Source organism: Tupaia chinensis, unplaced genomic scaffold, assembly GCF_000334495.1.
Source record: "Tupaia chinensis unplaced genomic scaffold, TupChi_1.0 Scaffold143720_1, whole genome shotgun sequence".
Lineage (NCBI taxonomy): Eukaryota > Metazoa > Chordata > Mammalia > Scandentia > Tupaiidae > Tupaia > Tupaia belangeri.
Genome location: NW_006203569.1, coordinates 325096 through 345461, shown reverse-complemented (window position 1 = coordinate 345461; position 20366 = coordinate 325096). Strand labels below are relative to the sequence as shown.

General features: G+C 38.0%; 1 protein-coding gene across 1 annotated transcript in view; it reads left to right on the top strand.

Annotated features, from left to right (window-relative positions):
- Positions 1–20366, top strand: part of ADAMTSL1 (ADAMTS like 1) — a 367415-nt gene that overhangs the window by 65745 nt on the left and 281304 nt on the right. Inside the window, exon 4 of the mRNA XM_027766822.1 lies at positions 1483–1719. Coding sequence (XP_027622623.1) covers positions 1483–1719 — 237 coding nt within the window. The remainder of the gene's footprint in view (positions 1–1482; positions 1720–20366) is intronic.

The window sequence follows — 20366 nt, the reverse complement described above, 5'->3', positions numbered from 1 at the left end:
CTTTCCCTCTTACTTGTGGAAGAAGTAAACTTTTAAAAAAGTAAAGAAATTTATGGAAAAAGAAACTCTTTAGAAGAGAACTATCAAAATGATAATGTCGTAATCCCAGAACTGCTAAAGACCATAGGCAAAATCTTTTCTCTAAGACAAAAAAGAAGAAAAAAAAATTCTCTCACAGCTGGATTTTCTACACTCTTCATAGTAAATCCAAATCTGAAGACATAGAAAATAAAATAAACTTGTCAAAAAGGGATTGGTCATATTTACCTTTTTAATATTAAATCTTACTTGCTTTCACTGAGGTTTATCATTCATTAAACATACTAGCCATCGCTAGCCATAGTTTTACATTTAAAATTTCCCATTGTAAAATATGCATTTAAAAAAATATTTTCCCCCCATTGGTCTCTGCCAATATGATTCAAAATGCAAAATGAGAGCTAGATGGTAGCATGATAGTAACCTCAACTGAACCCATTTGAGAAAGGTCCCGGGTTCATATCCTGGGACTCCTCCGAGCATTCCAGGCATTCACATGCACTCTGTCATCCAGGCCAGCTGAGACTAAGGGACCCTAGTAGTTGTCTCTCTTTCTCTCAAGAAATAAACTTTAAAATTCCAATTGACAGTCTCATAATTCACCAACTTCCTCTTCTGTGTCTTCATGCAGTAATCATAGTAATACTACTGTATATTAAATATCTTCCTTGAGTCAGTGTTTGGTCGACCCAAGCTCTTGAACCTCACAACAACCCTGAGTAGCATCATTGCCTCCATTCTAAACATAGAGAGACCTAGTCCCAGGGAGATCCACCACCTAGCCCCCACCCATCTGGGAAGGGAGCAAGAGTGCCCTTCCTACTCTGCCATAATGCCTTATACTAAAACAATTCATGCATAAATTATGTCTTCTCTTTTTCTTCCCCACATTTAATTCTAAATAGTGTGCAGCCTAAATTCTAGAAAAAAATTCACAACCCCATAAAAAATGTTCAACTTAATCATCTTTTTTGTTGTTGCCAATTATTAAAGGATTATCATGGGTCTTGATTTCAGAACTGAAAAGGACAGAGATCCTTTCGAATAACCACCTGACATTACTAGGTTCTACTTAAACTATAAGGAAACCAAAATGGCATCACAATGGGAGGAATTCATGGGCCAATCACATCTTTTAAAAATATATTTCCAAGTGGTTACTTTCCCAACATTATCAGTCAGAACGTTTATTTCAAGCTGGTTACATTTTTCCATTTAAATTCAATCAGAAGATCTATTGCAAAGTGATTACTTTCTCAGATTTCTACATTGCCAGGACCAAATAATCATTAAACTCTAAGATAATATAGTAGGATCCATCTGTAATGATCAAGATGTTTACTCTGTTTTCTAAGGCCTTGACAGATCATATAGCTGTCTCCAGTTTTCTATCCAGGATTGCCCTCTTGACTTGTGTTCCTTCCTCCCCACTTCCTTCTCCAGGACTGCCCACCAGAAGCAGGTGATTTCCGAGCTCAGCAATGCTCAGCTCACAATGATGTCAAGCACCATGGCCAGTTTTATGAATGGCTTCCTGTGTCGAACGACCCTGACAACCCATGTTCACTCAAGTGCCAAGCCAAAGGAACATCCCTGATTGTTGAACTAGCACCTAAGGTCTTAGATGGCACTCGCTGCTATACGGAATCGTTGGACATGTGCATCAGTGGTTTATGCCAAGTAAGTGGTCCCTTCCTTTCATCCCATTTGTCTAGAGGGTTTATTGAATGTGTATAAATAGTTTTTACATAGTCCCACTGTCATAGTCACTCATTGTTACCCTTTTCTAGTTTATCAATAGTAACAAATTTGAAAACTGAGCTATAACATGAGTGATAAGTACAAGTGTTGTACTTTGTGTTAAGGAAAAATGAAGTAGAGTATTTTTTTCTTTAACTATTACCTAAAGAAGAACAATAATTCTTGAATACTGTGTATCCCTATGTATTAGACTTTGAAATGATCTCTCTCTTGTCTGTCTCTGAAGTGTGTGTGTGTGTGTGTGTGTGTGTGTGTGAGAGAGAGAGAGAGAGAGAGAGATTGGAGGCATTGGTTTTCATTAACATATTTCATTGAGACCAAGTCTACAATCTCCAGATAAACTATAGGAGAATGTGTTGCCTGTTTAGTATAAAATCCCGTTATTTAAGAGTACTTCAAAGTGTTTGTGGAAAGCAGAATTAAAGTACAAGTTTATCTTGGTGCAAAAAATGTTTGAAAGCCATGCATAATTTTTCAATAACATATACTTTCATAAACTTTTTGAAGACTCCTTATGCTGAAAATTCAAGTAGACTATAGAGAAAGTTATGGTGGTATCAGTTAAACTGGATTTCTTCCAAGTAAACCCTTAAAACAGGATAGCAAAGAGGTTTGATTTCTGGTATTGATTCATCAGTGTGTACTTGGGTAGGGAGTAAGTAAGATGAAGAAGAATTAGTATGTTTCCCATGTATTTGCCATCTTTATTTAAGGTCTACTTTTTGGATAAAGATGGCCAATCTAGTTTTTGGATCAAGAAGTTGATGTTAATTTCCTGTATGCTATTCTTCACTTGGAATTATATGATGGGAACCTGGTATTTTCAAGTATTTCTAGGTGGAACAATGGAGATGAGATATTAACATATATTTTATATACATATTTTACAGATATCTATATCATGTGTGTCATATGTATGAAGGCTTCTTTATAGGAAATAGATATGTGAATTTTAGATGTAAATTTAAATATAAAATATTACTATTTTAAAGCTACAAATAATCTCAGAGATTATATAATTGATACCTTTGAAAGCAGTATATTTAGACATCATGATTTGTGATATTTGCTCTTTATCTTTTCCTCTAGAACTCTCAGTATTGTTGAAAAGGAATTAATGGAATCTCAAAAGATTTAGGAATAGTAGAGAATTATAAGGAAGATAGATATTAAGAAGGAGGCTGTGTTGTAAGATATGGCAAATAAAAGAATAATAATTCCTTAAATATGTACACTGTTTGATTAAAGCAAGAAAGATTTCCATTTTGTAAATGAAAAAAACTGAGGACCAGTATATTTGTATGACCTGAAAGTTATATGGCTAGTCATGGGAGATATCAGACTAAATTCTAGATCTCCTGACATTAATCCAGTGTTCTTTCCTCACTAAACTACACTAGCAAATGAACCCTAATAAATAAGACAGGTTAGCAAATTAGGTTTCATTTGTTCCTATGACATGAGAGTTCATAGAAACTCTCTAAGCTAATTTTTTTTTCCCTAAGCTAATCTTGACAGCTGACCTCATGTACCTTGGCAAGTAAAAGAGAATGTATCTCAGCAGCTATAGAATACATTTTATGTATAGTAAATATGGAATGATAGTACCATAACTTGTTAGATTTGGGGGCCCATGTACATAATGCCATCTTTGAAAATAATTATGACATACATAGAAATTATGACTGGTTCTTGTTAGCTTCTTTTTCTTTTTTTCTCAGTTCAACAGAGGGCACATGCACTCACTGGAAAAGTGGGGGCAGGGAGGGGCAGGGGCAGTGAGAAATCAATCCCCGTGGAGAATGGTCATTTCACACTCTTTTCTCCTTCACTTCTGCCCTCCTTCTGGGATTCTAGGCACACATGCACATGTGCCCAGTGTTTCTCAAAAGCCACCTGGTCTGAGACTCAAACCATACAGTTGGCTAGAAACTTGGGGTCAGGTAGATTATATGACTTGACCAGGAAAACCCAGCTCTGCTTGGCTCTAAAGCTTCTGTTCCTTTTGGTGCTGCCATAAGTACAGAAAGTATGGGTACCAGTTGGTAATAGTCCCCAAATTTGGCTGCATACCAGGATCACCTGGAGAGCTCCTAAGAGATACCACCCTTGGATCCCATTCCCCAGGAACTTGGACTTAATCATTCTATGTATTTAAAATACTGTCCTTAGGATTCTACTCCATGGCCAGATTCATGAACCACTTATAGACTGGAAAGCAGGCAGGATGGAAGTCAAAAAAAGAGAGCTAGAATTTGACTCCTCGTTAATCAATTGTGTAATCTAGGCCAAGTTACTTAACCTCCCTAAACTCTCTTTTTCAAACAAGAGAATTGCATTGTGTCACAGACCACAGAGCAACAAGTGAAAGAGCTCATGTGAAAATGTCTAATAAACTGTAAAGTGCCATAGAAATATAGGAGATGCCGAGAATTGGGGGTTGAAGAGTAAATTAAAGTAGTGATTCCCTGTATGGGATTTCATAGCCCTGTTTATTAATATTTCAAAGAAATTTACAGAATGAGATAAAGTAACTGACTTCTTCATCAGTTAGAGAAGAGCATTAAAAAACAAAAAGAGACCTTCTACCATGTGCTTTCATCATTATCATTTCATAACTGAAATGTTAATAACAAGAAAGTGATAGGGTCCTCATTTCTGAATAAAGGACAATCACTTTAATTGAAGGTGGTTTGCCTTATGAGAAAGTGATTACTCTGTACTTTTTCCCTCTCTTTTTCTCCAGAGCACAGAAATTGTCACTAAAAGTGCTTCTCAGTTCAGCATTTAGGAAGCACTGCATTTGACATATCAAGTCCAGCCTTGAGAAATGTCCTTGCACTAGGCTGTGTGATTTTCCCAGGATCTTACAGCTTGGTAATAGCAGAGGTCAGAGAGTGCCAGTGTTTATCAACGATTTTTAAGCATGCTCCATACATATTTCTGCAGGATAGCCCACAGGCTGAGATTTTGTCCAATTTAAATTTTGTCATTAATCTTAGGAAAATGATAGGTCTAGGTAATATACCTTTCTAGAACCACTTTCTCCCCTTTCTCTCCCTCTGTGCTAGAATCCGATCATCGTCCCCAGGGTGTCATCTTATTAGTTTCTCTCCTTAGCTTTTATCTTTTTTTTTTTTTTTGAGAGATTTTCACTGTAGGGCGCGTGCGCTCGCCAGACAGACAGAGAGACATAGAGACAGAAAGCGAGAAATCACCCCCCAGGGAGGATGGTCACGCCGCAATCCCTTCTCCTCCATTCTCCTCTCGGGATCTTGGGCACGCATGCACACGCGCCCAGCGTGAGTTTTAAGCCACCGGGTCCGGGACACGAACCGCGGTCGACTACGTGGGAGTCCAGCGACATAGCCATTACGCTAACTGCTGGTTCCCTCCTTAGCTTTTATCTTAAACTGAGAAACTCTAGGATTTTTATTTGCTTGATATCATTCTAGACTAGGTGAAGTTGGAGGTAAGGCAGAACTAGGGAGACAGTTTTTCACAGTATGAATAGTTAAGAACAGAAGCTTGGTTGGAATTGCAACTCCACCATTCATTGGTGTGTGACCTTGAGCAAGTATCTAAGCCTCTGTTTCCTCACTTGCAAAGAGAAGATAATTGTAGTTACGTGATAGGATGGCTGTGAAGATTAGTAATCAAATGCATTTTACTGTTAGCTTAATAAACACTAGCTTTTTTATCGGGCTGTTGGAAAAGTCATAACACATTTTGACACATAGAAAAATATGTCATGACTTTCCCAACAATCCAACAGTAGTATTCAAATTATTTCTTGTCTTTTTTCTTCCTTTGGCCTTTCTGAATGCAAAGTTTAACCTGATTATACACACAAAAAGGGATACTGACTTTCCAATGAATGAACAGACTTTCTGTTAATTTCCGATTGCAGTCATCTTTTGCTAATAGCTCCACATTGTACCATTATCAACCCCTGATCCAGGGCAGTGAATTGCATCCTGTACAAAGTTAATGAGCCATCACAAATAGGATCAGCTCTATTAGTACTGCTGTTTTTCATTTATTTTCATTATCCGAATTACCCCATTTATATTTGTTGTAAAGCACAAAGCGGGTTTCTGTTTTAAATATTTAAAAAATGAAGTAGCATAAATTTACAGATAGAACATGTGCTGCTGTTAAAAATAATTACAAGATTCTTTTGAAAGAAAATAGAGGGAAGAAAGTTTTATTTTCATAATTTATGGAATGCATCAGTTGATATCTAATGTATGTATATCAAAAGAAAAAGTGGTTATAAACCAACTCTTTTATAATGAATCTGCATATTTATAATACTACTTATTGCTATTTCAGAAAATAAAGCATTTTTAGAAGAATTCCTTTCAAGGAATGCCCTTTATAATATTGTTTTAAAATGAATAATACTGTACAGAAATAAGTTATAAATTGGGTCATGGAATCGTGATGTCCATATTTTATTCTGGCAACATTAAAATGAACTCACTTCTAACAAAGGAGTTCTTTTCATTTTTAATCATTCCTGTGGTGAGTAGTTTGAAATGGAATGATTATTTCTCCATCTCTGTCTGTGACCCCAGTCACTAGTATCAGATGTCCACCAGTTATTCCAGAGGTGATGATATCAGAAACCAGAAGCTGGCCATTTTTTCTTGTGTTTTGTAATTTAATCCCATATGGAAGCATGGTCTTGTTTAAAATATTTAATGCATAGTCTTTCTTTTACCTCCCTTTGCATGATACAGTAAAGATAAAAATACTATGTTCTAGTCAAATTGATTTAGTTTCTGAACCTTCTCTGTATCTATGTCTTTACCTCTTCTTTTAAGTACAACAGTAATGTTGGATTAGGGTCCACTCTAATAGACTATGAGCTCATTTTAACTTGGTTATATCCAGATTATATATCAAAATAAGTCACATTCAAAGGAATCACAGATTTTGCATTTATCTATTTGATGCACACAATTCAACTCATAATAGCCTAACCATCGGCCTTCCAAATTCATGTCCTAACTATGAGCAAAATGTTTACCTGATTATGATACCTCCAAAAGATTTATTTTTGAGAAAAAGTGGGTGTGCAGAAGAAAGAAAGCACCCTCAGTAGAGTCTGATTACTATTTTCTGTGCCCTTCAATTCATCAGAATCTCAGTTGCATACGTGGACATGCTCTGCATGTTTTGTTTTGTTTTTAAGAGCTTTTTGCTATTGGGCACATGCACTTCCCAAAGAGACAGAGAGAAAGTGAGAAATCACCCCTCAGAGAGGATGGCCATGCTGCAATCCCTTCTCCTCCAGTCTTCTCTTGGGATTTTGGGCACACATGCACATGTACATGTACCTGGCATGAGTTTCAAGCCACCAGGTCCAGGACTCGAACCACTGTTGATTACGTGGAAGTCCAGTGCTGTAACCATTACACCGTCTGTTGGTTCTGTTTTGCATGTTTTCAGGCCTATCTAGGGAACCCAAACTTCCAACCACGTGGCCTTTAGCACTGTAGTCCATGCTATTAATTATACCATCCAAGCTGGGTCACCCCAAAAAGTCTTAACACATTCCAGCATCAACTTTAATTCCAAAATATCATCTATTGATAAATACTATCAACTCATAAAGCCTCAGATCCATCTTCTAGATGATATTTGGGAATAGTGGATCCTGGGATGCCATTATTCTCTAGCTATAAACCAAAAGAGTTATATCCTTCCAAAACATAATGGTGGGTCAGACATAGGAGATATTCCCATTATAAAAAAGAAGAAATAGAGAGGAAAAGAAGTCTTAAGTTCCAAGCAATCCAAAATTCTACTAGATTTCAAGGCCTGTATATAATCCCCGTGACTTAATGCTCTGTGATCTGTACCTGCCAGAGAGAGAGCTCAACCTCTCAACTCAAGTAGGTTCCACCAGTCCAGATCTCCTCGTTCATAGCTCTGCTCTCAGAGTCATTCTTCTTTTTGTCTTACTTCTGTCCATTAAATCCAGGCCACAAAATTTATGCTAGTGTAAAATTCTCAAAAACCATGTCAGTCTCTAATGCAATTCATGGGAGTCCAAACCATCAGATGAGGAGCCTTCTATAAATCCTTCTTAAATAAGCACATTGATTGGATTCATGAGTCACATAGGCATATTTACTAGCAAATGATTATCTAGCCACACCCTTGGCCATGTTACCAGAGCACATTATCTAGGTAAGTTGAAAAATTTTCAAATCATTAAGTGTTGATATCTTTTTGCTTAACAGTGCATTCCTCAATTTATCTTTCATTATCTCACATTTTACTATAAATCGCTTGCTTAACAGTGCATTCCTCAATTTATCTTACGTTCTCTCACATTTTACTATAAATCCCAAGAAGAAATCACCCTGCATCTTACATACTGTGCTTGGACATCTGCTCAGCTAAATATGCAGTGTTCAGCACTACAAGATTTACCGTCTTCTCAATGGCAGAAAATAATTTAGACAGGTGATCTGCCACATTACAGTAGGAATAACCTTTCTTCCCACGTCCAATAGCATGTCCATTATATCCTTTTTAAAAAAACGCAGAAAATAATTTAGACAGGTGATCTGCCACGTTACAGTAGGAATAACCTTTCTTCCCACATCCAATAGCATGTCCATTATATCCTTTTTTAATAAAAGTATTTAATTTTATTTATTATTTTTATTATCATTTTTAATTTTGCTATCGGTATTATTATTATCATTTTTTAATTTGCTATAGGCCTTGTGTGCTCACCAGAGAGAGACAGATAGAGGGAGACAGGAAAAGTGAGAAAACAAGCTACCAGGTCCAGGACTCAAACTACAATCAGCTATGTGGGAGTCTAGCACCTTAAATACCATGCCATCTGCTGGCCTCTCATCATATCCTTTCACCAGAATTGCCTTTAATGTCCACAATGATTCATTTTAATTGACTTGACTGAGGAATGCTTGGAGTAAAGTACTGTTTCTGGGTGTGTCTGTAAGGATGCTTTTGGAGATTGTCATATGAATTGGTGAACTGGGTGGGAAAGATTTGCCTTTAGTGTGAGTGGGCACATCCAATTTCCGGGGTGTTTGGATGAAACCAAAAGGTGGAAGAAAGGCTCTGTCTCTCTTGCCCTATCGCCTTTTACCATGGGATAATGCAGCAAGTAAGCCCTCATCAAATGTAGGTACATTAGTGGTAGCATAGCAGTTAAGGCTTTGGATCCCCACATGGGCAACTTCAGTTTAAATCCCAGACCTGGGAGCTTGCTTTCTCACTTTTCCTCTTTCTCTCTCTCTGTGTCACTCTCTGGTGAGCATGCAGTGCCCTGTAGCAAATTGAAAAATAATAATAAATAAAATTAAAAATTCTTTTGTTAAATGTGGGTGCCTTGATTCTCAGCATCCAGAATTGTGAAGAAATAAATTTAATTTTTTTTATAATTATCCAGTTTCAAATATCTTGTTACAGCATTATAAATAGACAATATCTAAATTTCTACCAACCATCTCTTTGCACCAGGTCTTTTCCTACGAAGCACTTAAAAAATTCTTCCAATATTTGCCCATTACCCAAATTAAAAGCCATGTCTACATTTTTAGGTACTTGTTATGGAAGCATCCCACTTTTGGTACCAAATCTGGTTTAATTTCCTAGGGCTGTTATAACAAATACCACATACTGGGTGAAATAAAGCAACAGAAACTTATTTCCCATAGATCTAGAAGCTAGACCTTCCAAACTAAGGTGTTTGCAGGGCTATGGTCCACCAATATCTATAGAAAAGCATCTTGCCTTGCCTCTTTCACATCCTAGTAACTCTAGGTATTTTTGGACTATCACAGTATAACTTCAACATTTGTAACCATCTTCCCTCTGTGTCATGACATCCTCTTCCTGGTGTCCCTTTTCTGCTCTTATAAGAACACAAGTGATATTGAATCAAGGCCTACCCAAATTGAGTATGACCTCATCTTAATTTGATTATATCTGCAAAGGCTCAGATTGGTCACACACATACCAAAGGCTAGTTCTTCCACACATATTTTAGGAGCGCACAATTCAATCCATAATAGCATGTGTCTCTTTATCTGTATAGTAAAAAAATATTTACATGTAAGCATATACACTTATCTATGTATATACATTTTTTTTAAATATTGTGTAGGAACCACAGCAGGAGAAGTGTAGACTATAGTGAATAAGAGGGGTATTTAAGTAAGACATGGAATCAGAGAATATGCAGAAGAATAGCTGAAAAGTCCAAACTAGTGGCTTGAGTTAAAGATAGAAAGTGAAGAGTTTGAAGATAAACTGGTTGTCAAGACCTATGCCATGAAAAGATATGTAAGTTATATTAGGAAAGTTGGAATTGTGTTGCATTGAGGCAAAATGGTGCTACTGAAGTAATTCAAGCAACTGAAAGATAAGGTAAGATACAGATTTTAGCAGGAGTACTCTATCTGCAATGAGGGCAGCGATGGACTGAAAGGGGGCAAACACTAGTAATGGAATGAAGAGAAATGGAGAGAGTTGGGAACAAATCAGGAGATAAAAATCCATAAACTTGATGATTGGTTAAATGTAGTCTAAAAAAACAATTAGAGTTGAAGATGATGTCCTGTTTCCTGTCAATAGTTCATACAAAGTATGGTACTGCCATTCATGGGGTTGGAGAACACAGAATAGTCAGATATTAATTGAGGGCACTCATGGAGAATAAGAAGTTAATGTATGTATAATATAATGTCTGCCATATGATAGTCACTCGGTGAAAATTAGTTCTGAGGAGTTTGAAATCTTGTAGCTTAATCCTTCCATTTTTACCTTTAAGATGTTTGAGGCCCACGTAGGTTCAATCAATCAACTTTTAAAATACCTCTGCTGTGTGGGCCAGAAATAGACTCAAAGGGAACATAAAGTAGTGTTGTGCTATCCTGTCTTAAGACTCAGCATTTTGTAGTGATGAGATCCAAACACCATTATAATCAGTAGTGCATGGTGTGGGCTTGACTTTTAGACTTAATCAGATACAAGTTTGAAGTCTGGCTTCTGATTGTACAATCAGTGTGACCATGGGCTAATTTATGAGGTTCTTCAAGCCTCAGTTTTCTTCTCTGTAAAAACAAAGGTAACAACATTTAATGTTAACAAGAGTTGAGATGTATTGAGCATTTTTGTGCCAAGCACTGTGCTGTGTGGGCATTTCCCATATGCCATGACTTTTAATGCTTACCTGACCTATGTGGTGTGACAGTGTTACTATTTATAGAAGAGGAAAACGGGAGTTAGAAAGCTTAAGTCTGTTCATTCATTCTTCAAGCATCTACAAATGCTAAACATTATGCCAAAACACTAAGAGTGCAGTCTGAGTATATGATGCCGTGAGTGAATACAGGAGGAGCAGTATGTTGCAGAGTAGGAGAGGCTTTACTGTCCATTTCTAAGGTAACACTTTCCCCTGGCACTCAAGGAAGTCTTTCAGTGAAACTCTCTGGAGGAACTAATGTTCCATTTCCTCCTCTTGGCACCTCTTTTTCTCTGGTTTTCTTTGTCTTACATTAAATTTCATCACCACCTAGCCAGTTGGGTTGAGATCTTCCTACTAGCTGAGACCACATTTACTCATCTTTAGTTCTTTTATATTGTGTTGCTCAACATAGCTGTTGCATGGTTGGATCGAGTCAACAAGTCCCTATTGGCTATTTGTGTTTCTTAATGATCACACACTTCCTAAATTACAAAAATGATTCACCTTAAATGTTTCTTTTATTTCATTTTTAGATTTTTTTTTGGGGGGGGGGCTGTAGGGTGCTTGTGCTCACCAAAGAGAGACAGAGACAGAGAGAAAGTGAGAAATCAATCTCCAGGCAGGATGGACATGCTGCAATCCCTTCTCTTCTGTTCTCCTCTAGGGATTTTAAGCATGCATGCACATGTGCCCAGCATGGTTTTCAAGTTGCCAGATCTTGGACTTGAACCACAGTGGGTCATGTGGGAACACAGTGCTTTAACTACCACACCATCTACTGATCCCTTTCTTTTATCTTTTAATAACTTTTAATTGTTATTGCACACTAAACCAAAAGTAATTTATGCTTTGAAGTCTCCTGCATCTAGTCTTTGTTTGCCATGGTTTATAAGGTGGCCCAGAGCTACCTTGAGCCTTCTCCACAAAGATTGGTTTGCTTAAGTATATCAGCTAGATTCTCGGGATGAACCTTCATCACTAAAGCCTTTAGATACTTCCTGGGATAAAATGTGCAAAATTCAAGGTTTCCAAAGACTTTAAATATCAGTGAGCATTCCAGTATTATATCATTTCTTTTCCCTCCATGAATTAGAAAGTGGCTCTGGAGATTGTTTGCTCCTAGAGGCTGTTTCATGATTAAATTAAATGATCTTCAGTCATATTTTTCATTAGTTCAACTTTCTGTATAATTAAGATGGTTATTAAGTTTTTGGTCATAAAATGCTAGTCTTCCCAGAAACATAAAGTACAAGGCTTAAGTGTATCATTAATTTGAAAGATCTGAAACTTTGTCCTTGGTTTAAAAACATAAAATTAAAAGTAGGCAAAGTAGAACTGAAGAAGCCTTTTTCAGATCGGATATCTTAGGACACTTAATATAATTGTTTTAAAATGTTAAAAATCAAATTTTAACATGAAAGACAATTAGGAATTATACATTGGCTGACTGGCATATTTCCAAGTAATATTAAGTTAGGTAAAGGGGTACTTTAATTGTCAAAATCCTTAATAAAAACCATTTAAAGCAGCAGGTACCCCTTCCAGAGTTTAAGCTATGAACATAATTTTTCCCAAATTTTAGCACATTCATGGTTGCCAAAGACTCTCCTAAAGCAGTTCTAACAGAGGCTGCTTCCAAGAGTCAGGAAAATCCACCCACGCACCTAAAATTAGTTTAATAAATCCCACCTGTCCTGTCTAACCACCTCTTTGGTTAGACTGCCTGAGAAGTCCAAGTCCAGAAGGAACAAAGTGTTTTTGCTGTAGGCTGACTACTTGTGATCCAACAGAACACTTCAGTATCTGAGAAATCTAGAAAGAATGACAAGAAACGACCTGTGTGGTTAATAGGACAAAGAGACCAGTGCAAATTCAGAGGCCTGGGGAGATATGTTGGACCTCTCTTCAAAGCTGATTATAGACAGTGGCTTTGACGGGGACCTTGAAGAAATCACCAGATAGGTCTGCTCATTCTACTAGTAAAGACTGATGTTGGAGCACGGATGTGACTTGCCCAAGGTCTCTCCATTAGCAGGTGTCAACACTAAGCAGATTCAAACTCAGGTCTTCTAGCTCCATGTCTGGTGCTCCTTAATATGTATTGGGTCTTTGGAAAAGTCATGATGCATTTTTGCATAGAAAAGTGCATCATGGAGGGAACAGCAGATTTCATAATGGTTATATCGCTGGACTCAAATTTTAGCACATTCATGGTTGCCAAAGACTCTCCTAAAGCAGTTCTAACAGAGGCTGCTTCCAAGAGTCAGGAAAATCCACCCACGCACCTAAAATTAGTTTAATAAATCCCACCTGTCCTGTCTAACCACCTCTTTGGTTAGACTGCCTGAGAAGTCCAAGTCCAGAAGGAACAAAGTGTTTTTGCTGTAGGCTGACTACTTGTGATCCAACAGAACACTTCAGTATCTGAGAAATCTAGAAAGAATGACAAGAAACGACCTGTGTGGTTAATAGGACAAAGAGACCAGTGCAAATTCAGAGGCCTGGGGAGATATGTTGGACCTCTCTTCAAAGCTGATTATAGACAGTGGCTTTGACGGGGACCTTGAAGAAATCACCAGATAGGTCTGCTCATTCTACTAGTAAAGACTGATGTTGGAGCACGGATGTGACTTGCCCAAGGTCTCTCCATTAGCAGGTGTCAACACTAAGCAGATTCAAACTCAGGTCTTCTAGCTCCATGTCTGGTGCTCCTTAATATGTATTGGGTCTTTGGAAAAGTCATGATGCATTTTTGCATAGAAAAGTGCATCATGGAGGGAACAGCAGATTTCATAATGGTTATATCGCTGGACTCCCACATAGTAGACCACAGTTCAAGTTCCAGACCTGGCTACTTAAGACTAATGCAGGGTGCATGTGCCCAAAAACCAAAGAGGAAAGTGGAGGAGAAGGGATTGCAGTGTGACCATCCCCCTTGGGGGGTGATTTCTCGCTTTCTGTCTTTCTGTCTCTCCAGCAAGCGCATGCACCCTATAGAGAAAATCTCTCAAAAAGAAAAAAGAAAAATACATCAGACTTTTCTGAAATCCCATGATTAAGTGATAATGCTTTTTTCTGTATGTATTTTTAAGAACCTTTGAATGAAGTATTTTCTTTTGGTTTGTATTAGTTATTCTTTTGTTTGTCTCTTTCACCATTACTAAGTACATTTTGGTCCCTGAGCTAAATTTCCCTCCCTTGTGACCAAATTGTCACAGAAACATTCCATTCACTTAAAAGCAGTTGTATTATAAAGGAAAATACAAGTGGAAAACCTTGCCAACAATGCAACATTTGAAAAATGTACACTTACCATTTCTACTCCTGCAGAATGCCTAGTGCCAACCTTCTGCACCTGCAAGCTGTGCTGCGCTCTCACAGTGCCCAGGAGCTGATGGCTGGCGAGTCCCATGTGCACACAGGTTGACGATGAAATTTGAGTACTAGTTTAGTTTCTTTGCCAACAGAGTTACAGGTGATTTAAAGAAAGTAGCAGGGAAAAGGGTAGAGATAGAGTGGGGAGAGAAGCTTGAGAAGAAGTGGCCAAGGTCATATTAAAAGGAAAGAGCACAACTGGTGTTTTGTTTCCTCAAGTTTTCAACTATAGGAGGGGACCTCGAAAAGTTTGTGGGGGGAACCAGCAGTTAGTGTAATGGATATGTCGCTGGACTCCCACGTAGTCGACCGCGGTTCGTGTCCCGGACCCGGTGGCTTAAAGCTCATGCCGGGCGCGTGTGCGTGCGTGCCCAAGATCCCGAGATGAGAATGGAGGAGAAGGGATTGTAGGATGACCATCCCCCTGGGGGGTGATTTCTCGCTTTCTGTCTCTATGTCTCTCTCTGTCTGTCTGGCGAGCGCACGCGCCCTATAGAGAAAATCTCTCCAAAAAAAAAAAAAAAAAAAGAAAAGTTTGTGGGGAAAATGGAATTAAAGTATGAGTTTATTTTGGTGCAAAAAAAATAAAACTTATGAAATTCATTCATAGTTTTTTCATAATATGCATTTTCCACGAGTTCTTTGAAGACCCCCCATACTTGACTACTGTCCTTCTTTCTGCTCCAAAGGGTTCTTAGGGTAGGGAAGATTTCTGCTTTCTCTCAGCTCCTAAAAATGATACTCTACTCCTGAAGCAGAAACATCAAAATTACTATTGATTGACCAAGAGATTTGTTCCTTTGTTGATCTACTTACCCGTGGAACATTCTTTCATTAAACAAGGTGATATGATATCTGTGTAACTTCCACTCTTGATTTTTATGTCACCTGAACTAGTAATGAGAGGGGCTTTTTGTTTATTTTTTTGTTTTTATTTTGTTTCTAAATAGGGGAGCAAAGACTTACTTTGCTTTGGTGAAGGGTATAATCTGTCTGGTTAAGGAAGCAAAGACTCTGAGTGGTGAAGCCACTACAGCTCTTCCGCCTGATACCTGTCCTCCTGAAGTTGTGCCTTGGGACAACCCTATGCCAAGTGCTGAGGGTGGGTATTGAGAAGGAGGTAGGGTCCTGCCAGGTTAGAGGAGGCCTGAATTTTCTCATACACAGCCTTTCTTCTTTTTAATCCGGAGAAATATTTTATGCTTGTTTAAAACATGGTCTCTTAGGTAGTGGGTAGGTAAGATGGTTTAATTGAGGCTATTGATAATTGGTTTTGCGTTCTGTTTTCTCCAAGTTTCTATTACTGAAATACAGTTCTTTTGGTTTTTTCCCTGAAGACTTTCATAGCTCTAAAGCAGAAATTGCAAACTAGCACCCCTATAGCCAGATACACCTTATTGACAACTTTCATTCGGTACACAGAGTAGCGTTTTCTAAAATTTCGAATTATCAGGTCATTGAGAAAGTCATATTTTTCTATGCAAAATGTGTCATGACTTTCCCAATGACTCAATAATTGCTGGTATTTAAGTATAATATTTCCAGTAAAAATCCAGATTGAAACACAACTCTGCAATGAATAGTCTGCACTTAGCACAGCAACCATGTGATAGAGCTAATGCTTGGAGATGGTGCACGCACTTTCGAGCCTCTTTCACCCACCGTGCCACCTTGACCTATAGCTATCTGCATTTCTGAGTTTTACACAAAGGCTGTGTGGGCTAGGTCTTTGTCAGAGAATGGAGGAAGAACCACTGTCATCATCATGGTAATGATAAGATTTATTACATAGTCCTGATAATATATTGAGCTCTAACTATGCCAGACACTGTGCCAGGGACTTACATTCCACTCAATCCTCAAAGGAATCCATAGCTCCAAAGGTTCATTTGCTTGCTCAAGGTCATATAGCTTGTGAGCAGAGGAGTTAGGAGCTGAATCAAGATCCAACTGACCCAAAACTCAAGCTTTTTTCTTTACCATACTGTCTCTTAGAATTATACCTCCCTCTCAGTTAAACCTCCCCCTGAATTGTTTGGCCTGTAAGAGTAATGACTAGATGCCAAGAATAGGAGGCCCTCCTGGCCACTGGTTTTCTACTTTCTATCAGAAAGTGCAGAAAGGAGAAGTTTGTTATCACTGATTCCTTCTGTTCTGATTGTCCTCCTGCTAATAACAGCTTTAGGTGCTAATGCATATAGACATTCTCCTGGGTAAAAGAAACTTGCATGAAAAATTATTTTCATAAGTTAATTTCAAGTAATATTAAAACCTTTTAAAAAGGACATTTAAGTACAAAGTAAGGCAACTACCTTAAAATTAAGTTTCTTATTCTTGAAATTATATATCTTATTATGTTACCTTTTCCCTCACTTTGATTCCAACCTTATATTTCTTTAAAGCCTATAGCTTTTCAAATCCAGAATATTACAGATTTGCTTTCTGTTTTCTTTGGCATTACTCTCTCCTTTATTTCTGTTTCTTTTCTTTGTAATTTCTCAAAAGTTTATATTTAATGCTTTGGGCTTTCTCCTTCTTTTTAGAGAGGTTTTGGGTTTTTTTGTGTATTGGTTTGTTTTTGTTTTTGTTTTGTGTTTTGCTATAGGGCGTGTGCACTTGCCAGAAAGACAGACAAAGAGAGAGAAAGCAAGAAATCACCACCCAGGGGGAATGGCCATGCCACAATCCCCTCTCCTCCATTCTCTTCTCAGAATCTTGGGCACACATGCACACGCGCCTGGTGTGAGTTTAAGCCACCGGGTATGGGAATCAAACTGCAATCAACTACATGAGAGTCCAGTGACGTAACATTATGCCATCTGCTGGTCCCTCTCCCTCTTTTTAAAAACTCTAGGAATACATTTTCTAGAGCACAGTGTCCTTGTATACATTCAGCTCCAGAGAAAGGAAATAAATGCTCCTCCTCACAAAATATATGTGCTTATTTCAGGATCCTTTTGCTTATGAGCAATAGAAATTTATTCTGTTCCATCTAAGTGCAAAAGGATGGATTATTGAAAGGATAATTATTATCCACAGACGCATCGACTATTTCTTTAGAAATATACTTACTGGGTGACTAAAATCAAGCAGAAAGCTAGAGTTTGTCCTCAGGAAATACAGATATCAGGGTAATTTTGAGGTTCTCAGCTACAGATATGTACAGATCTGACAAAAGCTAACTTAGCTCCCATTGCATTACATCTCTTTCTGTCTTCATATAATTTTTGAAATATCAGAAAAAAAGAATCTGGCCTTGTCTGGGTATTTCTATTATTGAACTGATTACCCATAGCCAGGAGATGGAACAACTAACGTGGTGATAGATACTGGTGATTTATGAGGGGTGCTATACATGATTATGGCATTGTGACAGATCTATAATTTTTTGTTTTCCTTGTATATTTCTAAATCAGGGCTTCAGTCTACATGCAAGCAGATTTTATTGAGTATGTGCACCCCTTGCCCCCTCCCTCCCCACACACACACATATGGGGACTTTGAAAAGTTCATGGAAAAATGGAATTTAAGTCTAAGTTTATTTTGGTGCAGAAAAGATTTTGAAATTCTTCTATACTTTTTTATAATATGCAATTTTCACAAACTTTATAAAGATCACTCATATTGGACCAGTAGGTGGCATAATAATTACCTGTCTGGACTTCCAAGTAGTCAACCGCCAGCTCGAGTCCTGTACCCGGTGGCTTAAAACTCACACTGGGTGCATGTGTGTGCGTGCCCAACATCCCAAGAGGAGAATGGAGGAGAAGGGATTGTGTCATGGCTGCCTGCCTCAGCGGATGATTTCTCACTTTCTGTCCCTCTTTCTCTGACGAACATACACACCACATAGCAAAAATCTGTCTAAAAATAAATAAATAAAAATTTTAAAAGATCACTCATGTTTATATGTGTATTTTTTTCACATCTCTATTGAATACATCTTGAATAAATAGCTTCTGAAATGTTGTAAAATAACATGACGGGAATTTCCTGTAACTTTTAAAAATCTAAAATTCTAGTTGTTTGGAGATTCAGTCTGAGAAATATCCCCTATCTTTATAATAGGAAATAATTTCTTGAGGCTTTAGTTTTACAAACCACATTATAGTCCTACCATTTTTATGATTATTCACAAATGTAACAGGGCAATGCAGTTTGGGCTTAATACATAAGAAATGCTCTCTCCTAGTTAGTAAATGGTTGTGATTTTGCTACTGCCTGCTGCCTGTCAGAGAGGGGTTCTACCTTGTGTCTCCTGCTCCCTGGACAGTGAGTTACGTTGTTCATGCTTTGTGGGTGAATCCATAGGCTGGAAATGCACAGAAGTTAACACTAAGAGACAAGCCATGGAAAGGTTCTGTCTTGATTCATACCAAAATCTTCTGTACTAAGACAAGGTGAACCTCCTGCTGTAAACACGAGCCTCCTCTCTTCTTCAGCCAGAAGTTCACCAGGGTTCAAACAATTTCTAAATGGGTTCCATTAAGATGTTTGTGGGGCTGTAAGAAAGGAGTTTCTGGTTTGCAGCCTAGAGGAATGTGCTACCATTGTACCAGGGCTGGAATAGGGACCCACCTGGATTCAAGCCCCAGACCAGGCTCGTAGTCTGGTTCCGATTTTGGAGGGACTTGGCAGCCTGCCTTTATTGTTCCTGCCTTTATTGCTGCCATTCCTTAATTCACAGCTCACATCTCACCTCCTCCATCAAGTCTTCCCAGGCTGATGAGAAATTAGCCCCATCTGTACCCCAAATCTGGTACATAAGACCCTTGTATTCTCTCACTCCAACAAACATGTAAGACAAAAGCAATTCTCGGTTGTCCATGCAGATAAAGGAATATATTCTCTTAGATAATCTGTTATTATTCCTTGTCTGTTGAGACTTTTCTTCCTCCTAGGGAGGTGTATGATGTATGAAGATAAGTAGGGCAGACATTGAGAAGTGGCAGCACTAGAATTCTGACCGAGGATGCAATCAATGTGTTTATTGATGGTGAATTTTCTCTGAATTTTTGGCATCTACTTCTTAAATAGTCCCTTAGATCAAGAGGCATCTTCTGATAGGGTAAATTAAGTAACTTGAATAATGACTAGTAATATTTTTATGCAAAACGTGAGCTCAAGTTTTGACTCTTGAAGACATCCAAGGACAATTTTTAAAGACACATGTTACCCTTTTCTCTTCTTGTGTCTTTAACTCCCATAGTTGTATTTGTTGTTGTTGTTATAATTAATAATAATTGCTATTCCTATAATTAAACTCTAAGAGCTTTACATTCCTGAACTGAACTCTCACAATGACTTTTAGAGGCATGCTTGGTATTCATAGACAGATAAGCCAAAGTACGGAGAGATGAAGTAACAGGACAGTCATGCAACTCATAAGTAATAGCAGTTGGATTCACGTTTCTTTCCATCTGACTCCAAAGCTACATGCTACACTATCTATGCTATGCTGTGCTATGCTGTGCTGTGTACACTGTGTACACTGTGTACACTGCTATGCTGTGCTGTGTACACTCCACGCAATACAATGTAGTAAGACTGGATCCAGATAAATCTTGCTCAGCGGGAGCACACTGACTATAAACACATAGGGCTTGGCCATGTCTAGATACCGTAGGACCAGCTGGTTTGGGAACTAAAGCATCACTGCATACTCCATGACAACAAACAAACATTATAGCATATGTTTGTTTGGATGTGTGTGTTTAATTACACCGTCTCATCTATGGATTCCTCCTATTAATGATTTGTTTGTCTGTTGCTTTTGTGTCTTATGTTCTGTTTTTATTCTGGTAAAGTATACATCATATACCATTGACTATCTTAACCATGTGTAAGTACACAGTTCATGGCCTTAAATCCAGTCACGCTGTTGTGCAGGCGTCACTATTATCTATCTCCAGAACGTCTTTATCTTCTGAAACTGAAACTTCATATCCAA